The following is a 16,785-nucleotide window of genomic DNA, read 5'->3' on the forward strand; positions in this document are numbered from 1 at the left end:
GTTGACGGCTTGTGAATCTTGCCGCATTAACTCGGGGCTTTTGATCGAACTTGTTTACGACCGGGGTTATCCCCTTTGAACTTGCCCGCTACAACCTCTACGCGTGTTAAGTAAACAATCTTTAGTGGATCCAGCATATAAATCCTTCCAAACAGCTGTTCTGTACACTCTTAAATCCGGTTTACGTCATATAATACAGCAAGGAACAGAGTCATGTAGTGTTAAAAAAGTAGTACATGTACCAGCATTCCTGTGCATGTAAAAGCGCATGACTGCCAAACCTTTTGAAATCTGTGATAAAAAGCACGTATAATCAATAAGCTAAGGCACTGATGAACATAAACAAAATCTAGGATTTGTCTTCTTCGAAACATGGAGGTAGGAAACAGTTCGAAACACCAGACATCACTTTAACGTCACCCACAGAGACAGTGATCACGCGCTTAGATCCAATCACGGCAACCCACAAGGGGGCCGACCTCTAAGCTCGTGCGCGCCCCCTGATTGGTTAACAGTGACCCCTGGTACCCGGTCAACAGCTGTTTTATCTGAACAGACTACGCGGGGGCAGAGTAGAGCGTATAGTATAAAAAACAGTGGGCTTTGGTTCCTTATCATTTTATTACTAAGTCACTGAGGGAGGAGTTTGTCTACAAAGATGGCCCTCCGAACCCTGCTGCTGTTGTTTTCGCTCGTCGGATGCGGTAAGTTATCAAATTCTTCTGTGCACAGTTTTACATTTTGTGGTGAAAGAAAAGTGGATGAATTCTTTCCTGTATTAAGTATCAGTCTATATTAGATGTGAAAGTATGTGCTCCAGTATATTGTTTCCGATTCTCTAATGTTCATGGCTGTAAAAATCTGGGGAAAAAAGGATGTGTTATGTAGTTTTCCTTCCTTCATGTTTTCCTTCTTATCCTTATGTTGTTGATATGTACATATGCATGTATTGTGAAACATGCTTCTTGTTCCTTTCAGAATCGTGAACATTTAATTGGGTACATGCGTCTGTTCTATGACGGACCAATTTTGTGAAGGTGTTTGTTGTTCAGTGTAGATTTAATGTTTTCAGCATGTGTTCGTGTCAAATGCACCCCACTCCACCTTTTCCAGGCAACCTCAGGTATCGTTTGCTTTATAATGATGGAATTGTATCTCGTGACTCGACTGCGAGTAGTGCGCAAGAAATTGCACCCGTATATACCGCCGATGCTAGACATGCAATGCATGTAGAGCCATAGAGAAAAAATACGTATCACTTGCTTTTTAATGAGCGATTTGACCAAAATACTTGCTTGTTTGCCGCAACTGCTTGAAGTTTGTCAGTTCAATGTGGACATTTTGGAGTAGTATTGATCTTTTGGCATGTTTATCTTAATTAGTTAAAGGCATAATTATGTTACACGTCAAAGAATATAATGCCGTGTTTGGAATGTCGTATGTGCAATGTAGCATGGAGGTAGAATTCTACCTCCTTGCTCTATGAATGTAGTAAGCCAAAGGAGATCTGAACAATGATTCAACAAACTTCAACTATAGAAAATCTTTGTAGCACTGCCTCTCAACCAATCTAGTTCTGTGCCTGTTTTGGGAAGAGTATGAGTCGTTTACTTCAAGTTCAAGACAACTCAGACAAGACCAAAAAAAAAACCCAGTACATTATCAACGACCTACTAGTAATAAGACAACGAAAACATATAATAACCACATGTTACCCAACATGTCTCGGGTAATTGCCACCTGATGTGCCCCATTGTTTTCTTGTTATCGGGTCTGGCGATGCCTGCTGATTTGGAGCTTGTTTACCGTTGAAGGATTTCTCTTTGTTTTTCTCAGCACCGATAAGGCTGCTTGCTTGTGCATAGCGCTCTATGGTTTGTGTAAGTTGTGTGCCAACACGCTCCGTAATCATGCATGATCGATAAGCTGCACTGAGGCCTTGGAGAATACATTTGAACCGTAGTGTAACTGCAAAACTCATTTTGATTTCAAGTGAGCCGAACATGGACTAACCATGGACAGACCAAGGGCGGATCCAGAACACAATTTTGGGAGGGGCCAAAAAAAAATTTGGTCCCCCCCCAAAAAAGTGGGTCTCAAAAATTACGGCGTGGGGTTCGGGGCCCGTGAGGGCCCCGAAAAATTTTTGGATTCTAGATGCTCTGTGGTGCGATCTGAGGCAATTTCTGACCACTTTAACCAATTTTTTTTGAGGAAAAGATGGTGGTGTACTCATTGCCTGCCTTTATTGCGATGTCACATTAAAAAAAAAAAAAATTGGTTTCGTTTTGGGGGGGGCCATGGCCCCCTTTGGCCCCCCCTGGATCCGCCCTTGGGACAGACAACCTTGCCTCTCCAAAAGTAGGGCGCATTCTGTGACCCATAATTTTGTTTACCCCGTACTCAGGCTTTCTCGGGCTTACGTCAATAAACAAAGTTTGCCTAAAGCAACAACAGCTGGAAGATTTTGTGGAAAAACCTCGCAAACTTTCCCAAGTGGTTCCTAGCAGCAGGGACTCTTAATTAAGGTACCAGATATCTGAAGTCAGTCAGTAAAATCACAAGTATAGGAGCCCTACAGGGATAAATTATAACTAGGAAGGCTGTCACAATTCATTTGAATGTCTCGTCAGTTGAGACTTGCAAGACTTGTGCCACTTGTGATTGACAGTCTGAACCTTATGTTTGGACTTTGGAGTTGGAGTATGAGTAGCTAAATGAACACTGATTAAATGTTAAGGCTCTACGATTCATGTAGTTTCTTGGAATTGGGAATAACAATTCGCTAACATTTATGAAGCTTTTGTAAAAAAGAAAATGTGTTTCAAGTGCTAAATTTTTGATGTGCGATTTTTTGTAGGGGCGGTCGGGAAACCACGGAAGAAAATCAGTGCTACTGTATAAAATGCTTTGAAAAATGTCAAGATTAATTCTTTGTTCTACCAAAATGTGGATTTTATGACCGGAATTTCCGGAAATTGTACATGCATCCCAGAAAGAAAGTATGTAAATTAATTGTCACCCCAACTGCTTTAGGAAATAGCCCATGCAAGCCAGTTATGTTTATAGAGGACGTAAAGTTCACAGAAAATTTGCTGTCAGACACAGCATGGAGGTAGTCACTGTCTGAACTTCCGAACGTGCAATTACATTAACAAAACGTCTGCGGTGTTTCCTTGGATTTGGCCACCGTTGAACTTGAAGAATCGTGACCGGGTCAGAAGTTTATGGTTTGTCTGTTTATCTGTGTGGTTTATCTGAGACCTATGTGTAGGGTAAATAACACGAAAAATGTTCACAAGTATGTGAATGGGGACAATGTTTACCAAAATGAAACGCATAATGCAGTTTCCATATTAATTTTAGCTTGGGATAGCAGCTGAACAATTCATCATCTCTCTCCGTTAGTCCGTTTCCGTTAGTTAGTTAGTAACAAACTTTGGCATTGTCTATTGCTCCTACATATTTCGACCAACCAAACTTTGTCAAAAGTAGTAGCCTAGCCCCAACATGTCACGTGGCCAAACTGGGGTCAAAGGTCATCATCATGGGGTCACTGGGGTAAAAACCTGATTTTTTTAAAGACTCAAAACACTACTTCCAGAAATTACATGGCACAAATCACGTGCCTCATGCATGCGCATTGGTTTATGGTTGAGGTCAGTGTCATTCAACCATGGAGGAAGGAACATGATCAGTGTGAACACGAAGTCGTTGCCCCGCAGCTTCCGAGATATTTCTGATCTAGCTTGATCATTTATTAGTAAGGAGAAAATGAAATGCAATTCGCAAGTGAAATCGAACGTAAAATTCTCACCCTTGCACAATAAGTATTCCTTTCGGTACAGCATCTTCATACTGAGTAATGGTTTTCGCAGAGTTGAACTTGCAACTACTTCCCAAGTGAACTCAGAAGTTCACGGAATGATCAAACTTGGTACCAAGCGAACTTTAAGTTCAAAGGAAATTGCCAGGGCCAAAATCGATGTTGTCGTGGGTTGAAAAGTACTGCTGGTTTTTGAACCATTGTCTATAAACTCTGAGAAACTGTTAGAAAAATAATTGTTCGAAGCCACCTGTTTCCTGTGAGGTATTTCCTATGCGCAGGTGCACGTGACATGTGTGCAGCTGTCTTGACAAAACCTTTTTTGGCTTTTATCCAAGTTTGAAGGAGATACTTTCTTTTGTTCAAGTATTGGATAAGATCCATTCGAGTTCCATATATAAGTTTGACGGCCTGCGATCGATAATGAAAGATATAAGCATGTCCTTTTTCAATGACATTTTCTTGCGTGGAATGGATAGCGTGCGACGAACTAGCAGGCGTTCACATCCGGTGAGGCTGTTTTTTTGAGTGCAAAAGTGGCGTGACCGACAAACGAAACCCATTGTTCAACTGTGATGACGAACAACAAAACTGTTCCAAAGGTTATCCCAACGAGACGTTGATTGAATTTCGCAAGTCTCTACTGTCTTTAGCTGTTGGCTTATTTTCATAAATCATTTTCACTTTTCCTTTCAGTCCGATACAATAGAGATTTTACATGTGATTCGTGGGTCTGAAATACATGCATATATACGAAACTCGCATTGGAAACTAAAACAAGGAAAGATAAAAGTAACAATTATTAAAAAAATAATAAATGAAAAGTGAAAACAACAATCCCCACCCTGCAAAGAATACGCTCCAAAATAATGAAAACATGAAAATAAGGTTACCCCAGAAACGAAACGAAGGAAACATATACATGTACATGCATGTAAATCATCTATATCGTAGAACAATATTGATAGACTTGTACAAGATAAACAAGAAGATAAAATGTTTTAAAAGTAAAAAAATGCAGCCTCAGCAAAGGTGCAATTATGCAGCTGTGTTTTGATAACTTCGAACAATAAATCCTTATTTGTTTACAGATCTTGCTACCATGGAATGTCTAAACTCATGCTATATCGATAACCACTGGCGGTCGGCTATCATACAAACAAAACCAATTTTCTCAAAACAATTTGACTGAAATCTTATCTGTGTTTTTTATACATAGAAATATGTTGATTTCCTTGGCATTTGTAACTTCAGTCGGGAAAAATATTCTCCTCTGTTGCAAAGATTTCCTTGGCATTTGTGACTTCAGTTGGGAAAAATATTCTCCTCTGTTATGTTGCAAAGAAAACCGACATTTAACCTCCACAGGAATGTGATGTTTGTACTCAGGTCAAAGGGCACTTACTGAATTATTAGACTTGCTCAAGTCGGTGTTTGGAGAAAGAACAAAAAAGCAAATTCAATGTGTAGACGTTCTCGTAGCCCTATGGCAGTAAACGCGGAGCAGCCATGTAAATTCCACTTCTGCTGCCTGGGCAGCCTGGTCTGGTTCCCTTTCTTGCCCCGGCGAGAATTATGGAATTATGGTACCAGTCTATCTTCATGCTTGATGTTGGGATGCAAAGCGCCCTCTGTAGATAGTGTAATAAACCAATACATCGCCCCATCACCCAGCCTCGACTCCATGGTCGTGTGTAAGATCGCGCAAGGCATGATGGGAAACAACATGGCGCAGCAAGATTGTACCCATGGAAACGAGGTTGCCCATCACCTGACCTAAAGCAATACAGTACATGTTATTTTTTGGGATATCATTGCAGGCCTGTGTTGGAGGCGGCACATCCCGGATGTGCGGGAGGACTGGCCTGTCATGCCCAGGCCTGGGATGGAGGTTGAGAAGTCTGAAGCCAATCCCATCCTCTGCGAGGTCTGCGAAGTGTTGGTCGAGGAAGCGCAGTCACTGCTGGGAAATGACTCCAAGAAGGTGCGTTTCTCTAATATCTTTTCCAATAACAGCAGAGGGCGCTATATGAACAACTAAGAGTGGAAAACTGTATGGCATTATGGAATGAAGTTTGGTTGGCTGTTGGCCTACTCCGAAGAAAACGTAGACGCGGGGCGCTGTAGCCTAAGTGCGCAAACACTTTTTCGTTTGCAGCAACAAAAGTGCTCAAAATCTGAAGGCGGTTGCTTAGCAACCAACCTGACGAAGTTTTAGCTCAGTGAATGCTGTAAACATGTATTTTGAGAAAACACGATATCCTATAGATCACAATTTCAATTCAAAAGTTGCCGACACATATTTTGAATTGCGCCCTCTCGTAACACAATCCCGAAATCAGCAATGGGCACATGATTCTCGTGAGCCGATTGTAGTTACACACTCAACCGGCATATAATGGTAACCGTGCCCTCCTGGCGTCGTGTCAACGCTTGCACCCATTCACGGATTCGCCCAACTACAAACGGACGTTTCCAAAAAATGTGTCTCGTTGGAAAGGACCTCTCTTGTGATTGTTTTCTTCAAAATGACACCATACCAGAAGGAATCATTTCTCAGGGAGTTTAGTGTCATTAAATATCTTTCAACCAAGTAAGCTTTTTTTTTTACCATAATTAATTCGGTTAGGCCTACTTTTTGAATAGTTGCAAATGGTCCATTCTACTTTTAAGACGCAAAATTTGACGAAGAGTTCGGACCTCATCCAGGTGTGCGAAATGTACTGAGCTTTAAACCAGTCCATTTCAGGGCCTGAAATAGTAAACAGCATTACGTGACGCTCGATTTCGGTAAATGGTCTGGCCCCGTAGCACAAAACTGTCCTAAAAAAAAAAAGGAATACCGATGGAAGTCCGTCTTAAAATTATCTTAATTTCTTACTTTAAATGAATACCTCACAGGTTATCGCCTTGTTGGATGAAGTCTGTGCACTGTTGCCAGCTCCTTACAACGCCACCTGCAAAGAGTACGTGGACGAATGGACACCAATTATCATCGACTTCCTTGAGAATCAGGTACGATTCTTTCCCAATCCAATTTCCTTTTTGTACAAAAGAAAGAAAGCCCTTTTCCTATTCAAGTTTGTTCTCGGTTAATGCATAAAGATTTCTCGAGGCATGGAACCTCTAAAACAACTGATTTTTTTTGCTGCAGGTAGCATCTCAACAAATCATCATGTCTCTCCGTTACTTAGTTAGTTAGCTAGTTAGTTAAATAGTTAGTTAGTTAGTTGGGGAGTTAGTTAGTTAGTTAGTTAGTTAGTAACAAACGTTGACATTGTCTATTGCTCCTACATAATTTTGACCGATTTCAACTAAACTTTGTCAAAAGTATCAGTAGCCCAGCCCCAACATGTCACATGACCAATCTGGGGTCAAAGGTCATCATTGGCTCACTGGGGTTTAAAAACCTGATATTTTTAAAACTCAAAACACTGCTCCTTCCAGAAATTACATGGCACAATCACGTGACTCATGCATGAACACGAATTCGTGGCCCGCAGCTTCCGAGATCCGATCGACCATATTTTTAATCATTCTAAATTCTGGCGCTGTAACTCATGGGCTGCCTTTAAGTTCACAAAGTCACGTGTAATAGACCTTTATTGATATGTTTTTTTTTATAAATAAATAATAGTATTTTAATTTCTAATTCTGTATTTCATTTGCATTGAGATTTAATCATAAATATAATCCTTTCGTTAAATATTACATCGTTTATTTTATTAACTTTAGAAAGTCTTCGTCACGAAAGTTTCATCAATGATGATATAAAAAACATACATTTCTGCAGGCTTTTCATCCTCTCGTGTGGACCTATACATGGGAGTCCAAGGTTTGATTTTTGATAATGTTTTTTCTATCTTCTTTTTTTACGACTTCCAGACTCCGGAGGAGGTTTGTCAAGACCTGACGCTCTGCAGCGCGGCTGCAGTCACTCGCCCCGAGACTCCCCGCCTCGGCTTCGGTCATCTGATGCGCTACCTCCATAAGTCCTTCAAGAAAAGCTTCAACAAACTGAGTACGTGAAGCACACCATACAATGCCATTAAGCCAATTTAGATTTAAAAAAGGAAAAATGGACAAATAAAAGTTTCCCAATTTAAAGTTGGTTTATTCCTGCTTTTTCAAATTTTCGATTTTCTTTTCCGAACGAAATTTAGAGGAATATAATGTCCTGTAACATATAAATTTGCTTGTTTGTTTTTGCAGGCCTTTATACAGTTTTAAAAATGCATTTTAAATGGCGCGCTCTAGTTCAGAAATTGTGCACACTATTCAGAAATCAGAATCAGGCATGCAACTTTTCCTGGGATCCGCTGATTTCCTCTTTTTTAATTCCCTAAGTGTGCCATTAAAATAGAAAAACACTGCACAAAGTCTTAATAAGATTTGAATTTCCTCTTTTTTTTGGTGACTTCCCAGTTGCATGCCTGTAGAACGAATTAGCAGCGTCCCGCTCTTAATTCAAAAGTTACAATTAATTGATTTCTTGTCATGTGCCGATTTTTTCGTGCGATGTCTCATTTGAAAGCTCATAACTGATGTATAATGCTAGAAAATTATCAATTCAGTTTCAAAATCTACTTTTCAAGGTGCCACACCCAGGAAGCACGTAAACACCCACTTTAATCAATTACTATGTACATGTACATAATTATTATCGTTTATTTATTAAATGATTTGATACATCAGATACATTTATAAATGAAACACAATTTGACCGTCTCAAAGTAACTATACCTTTTTGTAGTCTTAATTCGATAATATTTGTTGAAAGTTCTTCAAATTTCTATTGTCTTTGTAACTATCGCACGTTTTTGTAATTAGCAGCATAATCTGTTCATGAACTTGTAACTTACTTCAAAATATTCATATCTGTCAGTGTCAATGAGTGCGCTTCATAATAAAACCTTTAATTTAAAACTCCTTTACGCGGGAAAGCTAACGTTCTTGCGAAAAGGAACTTGTTCAGAAAGAGAGCTAATGAAATTCAAATTCACGTTCATCTGGAAACAAGTGGGAATATCTTATAAGGAAGAGAAAGCGAACGTATACGCTGAACTAATGAAGATATTAGTGTTTACATTAAATGATATAATTTTGTTTAATTTCTTTCGTCCATGCAGTGATCAGAAATGCCCTGGGAAACAACTTCTTGTGCGATGGGTGTAATGAGGTCGTTACTTTGCTGCATGATGAACTGACCAACCAACAAATTCTGGTAAGTGGACCTCTTTTTGTTTCTCGCGGCTAAACTGATGCGATGATAATGTTTTAACTAATCATCCATTGTGAGGATTGAGATGGGAGAAGTTTGATCTTACTTTGCGTCGCGTCGTGGTACAAGCAGGCCCGTCGCCAGCCCTGAGCGTCTGGGGCCATACCAACTAGGGGGACCACTACTATACCAGGCCCCCATTGGCAACGGGCCTGGCTACAAGTATTGTTTGACTTGTAAATAAACATCTGAATTATATGTTTGTGCAGGACGAACTGGCAACACTGCTAGCAGAGGGTTGCTCCCTGTGCCCAGTTGAGGCTCAGTGCCGGGCCTACTTCCAGAATTTACCCGCCGAAATTGCGGCATTTGCGGATCAGTATCTGGTGAGTAACAAAGTACCAAAGTTATGCTTCCATGAACATAACCGAAATTTATTCAAGAGCCAGGCATTCTGAATCAAAAGCGAGGTGAAACATCGGTATTGTTTGGAACTTAAGGCGGGTTGGGAAAAAGAATGATTAAGCACGCAAATGAAACTTAACCTTATCTCGAAGATGATGAGAAATTTATCGTTTAAAAAGGTATGTGTTTTTTTGTTGTTGTAAAATTCAATAATACTTTCGTAAGAGAGGTGTATTTAGGCCTACTTGAACCAACAAAATTTGCTGAAAATAAGTTTCCATAAAATGAAAAATTAAAAGAGAATTGACTATTAATGCTTCCTGTACTCAACTGAGATATATTTTTTTCAGAGCTGTCGTTTCGTTAAAACTCATTTATATATTGAATTTGATCTTTTCCCCGGAATTTATTGAAGCTCTGTAATGTGGATATCGTGACTGAAACAAATCTTTGTTTGATTTTTGGCCCTTAATTCTTTTCTAGAACAATCAAACCTGCAAGATCATCGGCCTTTGCACAAGTGGTCGGGACAACCCCTTCAACATGTTCAGCCGTCTGTTCCCGGGCCTCATTCCTGACAACTTCGACGGGGATTTCATCTCCGGCCGCCCCTGGTCCCGACCCCGACCCCGTCCCCGCCCCAACACCGGGCCGGAGCCGAGACGCCACCCGTACAGACCGTACTGGGACCGGCATGACGGAGAACGCCGCCACAATCACAGCTCCGAGGAGCCGGACATGGACGGACCCGACAAGGGCCGCCGCCACGACTGGCACCATCACCCACACTCCGGCTCCCGCCCCGAGCCCCGTGAGCACCCCGACCGTCCGGATCATCACGAGCCCCACGACCGCCCACATCACCGTCCCGATGGCCGTGATCGCCCCCACCATGGACCCCACCATCATCCCGACAGAGACATGCCCCGTCCGGACATCCGACCCTGGTGGAAGCCTGACATGAGGCCGTACAGACCCTGGGGTAACAAACCAGCCCTCCCCGAAGAGCCGATGATTCCCGAAGTTGAAGTTCCCGACACTGAAATCCCTGACTTGGAGATCCCAATCAATGACGAAATCCCAAATGTCGAAATCCCCGTCAATGTCGAGGTCCCAGAATTCGAAATTCCCAATGTCGAAGTCCCCGGCGTTGACTTCCATCCAGACCCCAGGAATCCCTTCGGCCCTAGGCCCAACCGACAAGGCAGCAGCTCAGGCCCCCGTAGAAACACCTGGCAGAAGCCTGACTTGGCCAACCGTAAGGGTGCATCGCCAGCCAAGCCTTTCTGGCCAAACAGGGGAAACAGGAAACAGCGATCCGCAGTCCGCATCAATACTATCATCAATACTGGTAAGTACACCAACAACTTGGCCCATAAACTGCAATCCTTTAACGGTCAGCGCCAGATACAGACCGGAATCAAGGTACATTACAGGTTCAATGTATAATGTTGCACTGAATAGACCTTTATCATGCTCCCACCATTTCAGTCATGTTCCCTGTTTCCCATAACAGTACTGAATGATATTTTTTGTGCAAAAAGGAATCAGACTATTTTCCCTTCCAGTCTCGCTTTGGTTACGTTGATTTGAATGGGGAAAAATCAAGATGGCCGCAACATGATAATGGTCTATGGTAGGACAGTTTTCGCATGCAATGCAGAATCACCGGTGGTAGCTAGATAAGTGCGAATTGTCCGATATATGCAGTGCAACACGAGGCAACACAGCGGTGATAAAAACCTCATGACAACCTTTCTGTTTTACATTGTACCACTAGTACATACACTGTATAATGAAACCGTCCTTCTTTTTAAATGAAATTTCAGCAGACTTTGACCAGGCTAACACCTTTGATGTCGAACCGACGAACGAGCCAATGGAAAAACCCACGATGGAGCCAGTGCAGGTACCAATCTTTACTTCAAATAACACAACTACGTGTATGTACACATAATATGCAAATCGCCTCTGCATTCGCATCGACGAGGGCGCTCTAAATAGAAAATAACAACTCTTGAGGGCGTAATTTCGCTTGTGCGCGCGCATTGATCAGAACAATGTTAAACAATACATGTATTGAAGAAGAAAAGTAGCGGTTAGAAGAAAAGTGGTAGTTCTGTCAAAGAAACTACAAAACATGCCACAAAACATGTAGCTTGGTTAGTCGAAACGTTGAGACTAAAGACAAGTTCTTTTAGAACTGAAAGCAGGACTGTTCTTATCAGAACAAAAACTACTTAGTGAAAGTTGATAATAAGCAGGACAAGTTTTTTTTTAGAACTAAATATCTTCTAAGCAGTAGTTATTACCACATGGTGTTACCGCAAACCGAAACGATAGCTTGGTTTTGTTATAAATCTTAGGATTAGGCTATGTTCATGGATATAATATTATGTTTTGATGTGTTTTTTTTGCAGTTCTCTTGGCAGTGCGATGTTTGTGAGTACGAGGTTGAAATACTCCAGAAGTACATGGAAGACAATAAGGTACGTATCCATTCTTGCCAAGTACCGTTTCTAAATCGACCCATGAAATTTTCCACCATGCTTCAGTCCTACGACAAAATATTATTATTATAAATATGGAAATTTGCACATGTGAATATTCATGTTTCTTTTTTTAATTCTTGATTAACAGGACGCCATCAACGCGAAACTGCTTTCTCTTGCTGCTTTGTTCTGTGACCGACTTCCTGCTACCAGTACTGCTGAGGTAAGCTGAAAGCTCATGGCTTTAAAATAGAACGTTGTCATGCGGCGGCCATCTTGATTTTATTGTCAAGTTCCCTTTTGCACAAAAAACATCATTCAATATTGTTATTGGATCATTATTAAGGTCTATTACCTTTACCATTAAACATTACCACCAAACATTACCACCAAGGAGGTAATGTATTCACCGGCGTTGGTTTGTCTGTTGACACGATAAATGAAAAAGTTATGGACCGATTTTCATGAAACCTTTATTTAGAGGTGGTCCTTGGTACAAGTACAAATCGATTAGATTTTGGAAGTGGTCCAGATCTGTGTCTGAATGCAGGATTTTTTAAAGGATTTTTCACCCATGGGAAACTGTCACCCTGTGGGAGCGTGGGACTGACCCCGTTATCCTGTATGCCTTATCACCCACCTAATCTAACCACACAAGTCAACGGACTAGACCATTTCATACAACGGGGGAGTAGAAAGGTTCGACCAACACAGGCATATATGTAAACTACAATTTTTTTGAGTTTGAGGATTTGTTTTAGAAACCACATTGTGCATTGGTGCTGTGTGTAACAGTGGGAAATTGTTTAGCCTTGATGGAGGTACCGTTTTCGCTCTCTGAGTGTCTTCTTTAGTTTAATGAGAAATTAATTATTTGAAAAATTCAGTAAATATTGAAGATCTCCAAAATTTAAAATACAGTTTAGAGAAATATAGAGGAAACAATCACTAAGTCGTCACCTTATCAAGCCCCAGTTAAAAAATAAAATGTATTCACCGTTTTTATTTTGAAACCTCAAAGAGTTGTTCCTTACACAACCTCCCTCCTTTTTCTCGCCAGTGCAAGACTGAGGTTGCAGATCTGCTGCCCCCTATCGTCGACATGATCATCGATACCTACCTGACCCCGAGCACCGTGTGCAGCGCCCTCAAGGCCTGCTAGATAGTACACCGGGCGTTATCATCAGACAGGGCCTCCGATTGGTCAAGAAAAGGTGCCAACAGGCACCTGTAACCATTGAGGAGTGAGCTTGGTTTCGTGTGTGAACTGATCGTTACAAGTACAATTTTTTAAACAGTAAGATTATAAGACCTTTCATAGTAATCGAAGGTTGATTTTACACGGATGACTCGGATTATTGGATTACACAGACAATTCTGAGAAACATATATTTTATTGCAGATAATTAATTCAAAATAGTCTAACCTTCACCTCTTTTGTAAAAATTATTATGTTTTTTTATTATTAAAAACTCACTGGACTCCAATTTACAATAGATATACATTGCACACGCATAATACCAAAATTAATGACAGCACATTGTACTAACAGTCTATACGTTACTTAGTGTCTTTTGGGTGTAGTCTGTGACTGAGATAGTCTGGTACCTATGGTGCAGTTACAAGTGCAGCAACAATCTAACATCACTACAGGGAACTAGCCTTTACTACACTTTATCTTCATTTCCTTTGTCCATTCCACTTCAAGACATCAGCCGAATGGAGTTCGATCTTCCACGTAACTATCTCATCTATTTGCACTAAACTTATACAGCTTTCACATAAACTTCATAATGGGTTTTTGTAAGAAATTGACCCACGTCATTAAGGTGCCTTACAATTGTTTTATAAGTAGGTCGGAACCAAAAGGCCAACAGTTATATTTTTGAACATTTTCCACCTTTGTATTACATGTTTACCAAACTTTGTATTAATTTGATAAAATAAAACTGAAGCAAAATGATATAATTCGAATTGTATGCTGCATGATCATTGAACTGCTTATGCGGCTGCTGCTCACAGCATCGAATATTCAACAAAGAAACTTACATGGCGTCGCCGAGAGCGGTACAACCATCACTGCGGTATATGTACATCGTATAGACTTCATACACATTTCAGATTGTAAGAAAGTAGCAAGGGAATCGGACTTATTTTTGCTTGTCCTGTTATAGAAGTCAATTGAAAGGCCTTTAGCAATAACTTATGCAAAGCTAGTCTGAGCGAGGGAATAGTGTTTGAAATGCAATCACATGAAGTTATTTTATTTGTTTATTGCATGCCCGAGGATAGAACTGAAATTGCGGTGCATTCTAGCCTTAGGTTTGGTAATTTTGGTGAAAGCCCCCCAGGATGGATTATGCCCAAAGAATGAACGACAATTCACAGTGTATTTCTCACTATAAACTGTGCCACGAACAACTACATGATTGTATACCTCCTGTAGTCAGAACCCTATAACAAATTGCCTTCATCTGAAAGCACAGTGTATCAAATTTCCTGCAAAAACATCTTTATTTGTACAGAAGATGGACATTTTTTTTTCTAGTATCGGGTTTCCGAGTTTCGCGTGCTACATGTATATTGGAAATACCGTTCATCTCCTATAGTGCTCGACCCAAGTAGTATGTGTGTGAAGGTTTACCGGAAGTAATTACATGTACGGTAATCCTAAGTATCCTAAGACAATCGCAGACTGAAATGTGTGGCATTGCGGTTCGATCGGGTGATGCTACGCTCGCAGATATTCTACATGTGATTTTAGAAAACACAAAGGTCTATAAGTCAGTTACGTGTATATAAAACAAATATTGAATGGCTTTGAAATTGTGAAATGGGAGGAATGTTATCGCTCGGTATAATCTGGACTTTTCCATTTCACTCGGCTTCACCTTGTGAAATGGACAGGTCCAAATTTTACCTTGCGATAATATTCCTCCCTTTCCACTCTGAGCCACTCAATAGTTTTTTAACGCTGAATATAAACGCAAAGTTCTTTTTACAGTATAGCATGGCTGCTAATCGCAGGCAGTTTACCGAATGTCTCCGAAACCCATCCGATTTTGCCTGAATCCGTGACGTCTCGATCGGTAAATCCAGCCGAGTCAAATTAAACAAATTTGCAAACATCCGTTGGCGGGAATTTTGATTGCATTATCGTGTTTTACCTGAGCTTTCATAACACGCAGGTGTAAAAACAATACGCCATTAGAGGGGAATATTTAGCACAATCAAAAAGAAGAACTCTAGATGCTTTTTTGTTATCCCCTGTGAAATTCGATTCAGGTGAGGATAGGATATTTTGATAAGCTGGGGAGTTTGATCGAGGATTGTGTTGTGTGAGTCTCAAATGGGTTCACGCGCACTGTCGGTGACTTGGCGACGGGTTGGTTTCGGGGTTTTGAACCCCGAACACAAAAGAGCAAAAAGAAAATGATTAAAAAAAAACCCGAAGAGGTCTGATGGCAGTTTTAGCTTAAATTAATTTTAACAGTGAAAAAAAATGTTCCCGTACAAAAACAGGAAAGGTTATTAAATTGTTCTCTTCGGCCGAATGTCTGCGTATTGACCACAGTCTGTAAATGTTTTACTGATACGTGTATTCAGCCATGCATGAAAAGGATACAGCCTTTCTTTGTGACTGCCCCAAAACGCTACCAATACAATGCTCAGAATAGGCCTTTCGCTATCAACACAATATCAACAATGGGCCTCTGGACAATGAAGGAAATAAAAAGAACAACAGAACATGACATCAATTAAATGGAATTACATAACTTGAAACTGAATTTATAGATAAGGTTCACATTTTCACTGTCCTGTTCAGGTTCTTGCTTGTTTAATTTCGTCCGTATTTTAAAACATTTCTGCGCACTGTCCGGCCGAGCGTGAGCCAGCCGTACCGCTGGAAAGTGTTCTCCCAATTGACCTACCATGTCTTGTACCCTATACCTGTTTCATAAAACGTTCTGACCATCAAGGCCCTTTGGACAGCACTAAACTGTGGCCTTGCCATTTACGCTTGGTCTTGCAGTGTGCTGGCCATAACGTTAAATATCCCTTTACAAATAATTAGAAAACATTGTGTTGGTTGTGTTTTTTTGGCAGTCACAAAGAAAGGCCTGCATCTTTTCATGCATAGCTGAATATCAGTGAAACTTTTACAGACAGACCGAATCTTGGCCGAAGAAAAAAACATTGGTAACCTTTTCCGTTTTTGCGGGAGACAAGAACGTATCCAAGGGACATACTTTACCTTGCATAGTAAACATTATACACAATGTGTATTTTGAACAGCGCCCCCTCGATGCCCCCGGTCCTAAAGAACATTTCTGTAACCTTCCGTTCTTGCCCTTCGTCAGACTGAAGCTGGAACGAAGCAGGATATTTTAAGCCATGTCCGTTCCGCAGGCGAATTCCTCAGACGTATTTAAAAAATGATGAGAATAGCTCCCGGAAGAATTAGATTGACGAGATTATTCAAAGGCCGCTTTGGCCTATCAACTTTCTTGAAAACGCACTTACAGATTTAAATTGCGAGGGCGCTTCTCTTTCTAATCCGCATGCTTCCCTGAATCTAGGCATTCATCCGTGGCACTTTTGTGTTATGGAATTTCCGTAAGAACGGAATATGTCACTGAACCTCGGGTTTTTTTTTTCCTCAGCAACTAAAAGTCCGAGAAATTGCCAAACAATCTCCGCCGGAACTGGCGGATCAGCTATTTTTAAAAAACCGAAGTACGTCATGTAAGTTTAAATAAACACGTGTGACTCATAACTTGGGGGTCTGTTCCTTGCTCTATGGAAACCTGACGAGAGAGAGTCTGACGTGTCTGACAGGA

General features: G+C 40.8%; 1 protein-coding gene across 2 annotated transcripts; it reads left to right on the plus strand.

The window, feature by feature from the left end:
* Nucleotides 1–602: 602 nt before the first annotated feature.
* LOC119731211 lies at nt 603–13,914 on the plus strand. Of its 2 annotated transcripts, none has more exons than XM_038204290.1 (11): nt 603–704; nt 5,647–5,810; nt 6,728–6,841; nt 7,712–7,847; nt 8,956–9,050; nt 9,317–9,433; nt 9,936–10,803; nt 11,282–11,361; nt 11,873–11,941; nt 12,093–12,167; nt 13,005–13,914. In XM_038204290.1, the coding sequence occupies exons 1-11, from the start codon at nt 659–661 to the stop codon at nt 13,104–13,106; spliced, it is 1,866 nt and encodes a 621-aa protein (XP_038060218.1). In that variant the 5' UTR covers nt 603–658; the 3' UTR covers nt 13,107–13,914. The 2 variants fall into 2 exon arrangements, with proteins under 2 accessions (XP_038060218.1, XP_038060219.1); XM_038204291.1 differs by having other exon boundaries at nt 11,285–11,361; nt 13,005–13,479.
* Nucleotides 13,915–16,785: the final 2,871 nt, after the last annotated feature.

Source organism: Patiria miniata, unplaced genomic scaffold, assembly GCF_015706575.1.
Source record: "Patiria miniata isolate m_02_andy unplaced genomic scaffold, ASM1570657v1 HiC_scaffold_23, whole genome shotgun sequence".
Classification (NCBI taxonomy): Eukaryota; Metazoa; Echinodermata; class Asteroidea; order Valvatida; family Asterinidae; genus Patiria; species Patiria miniata.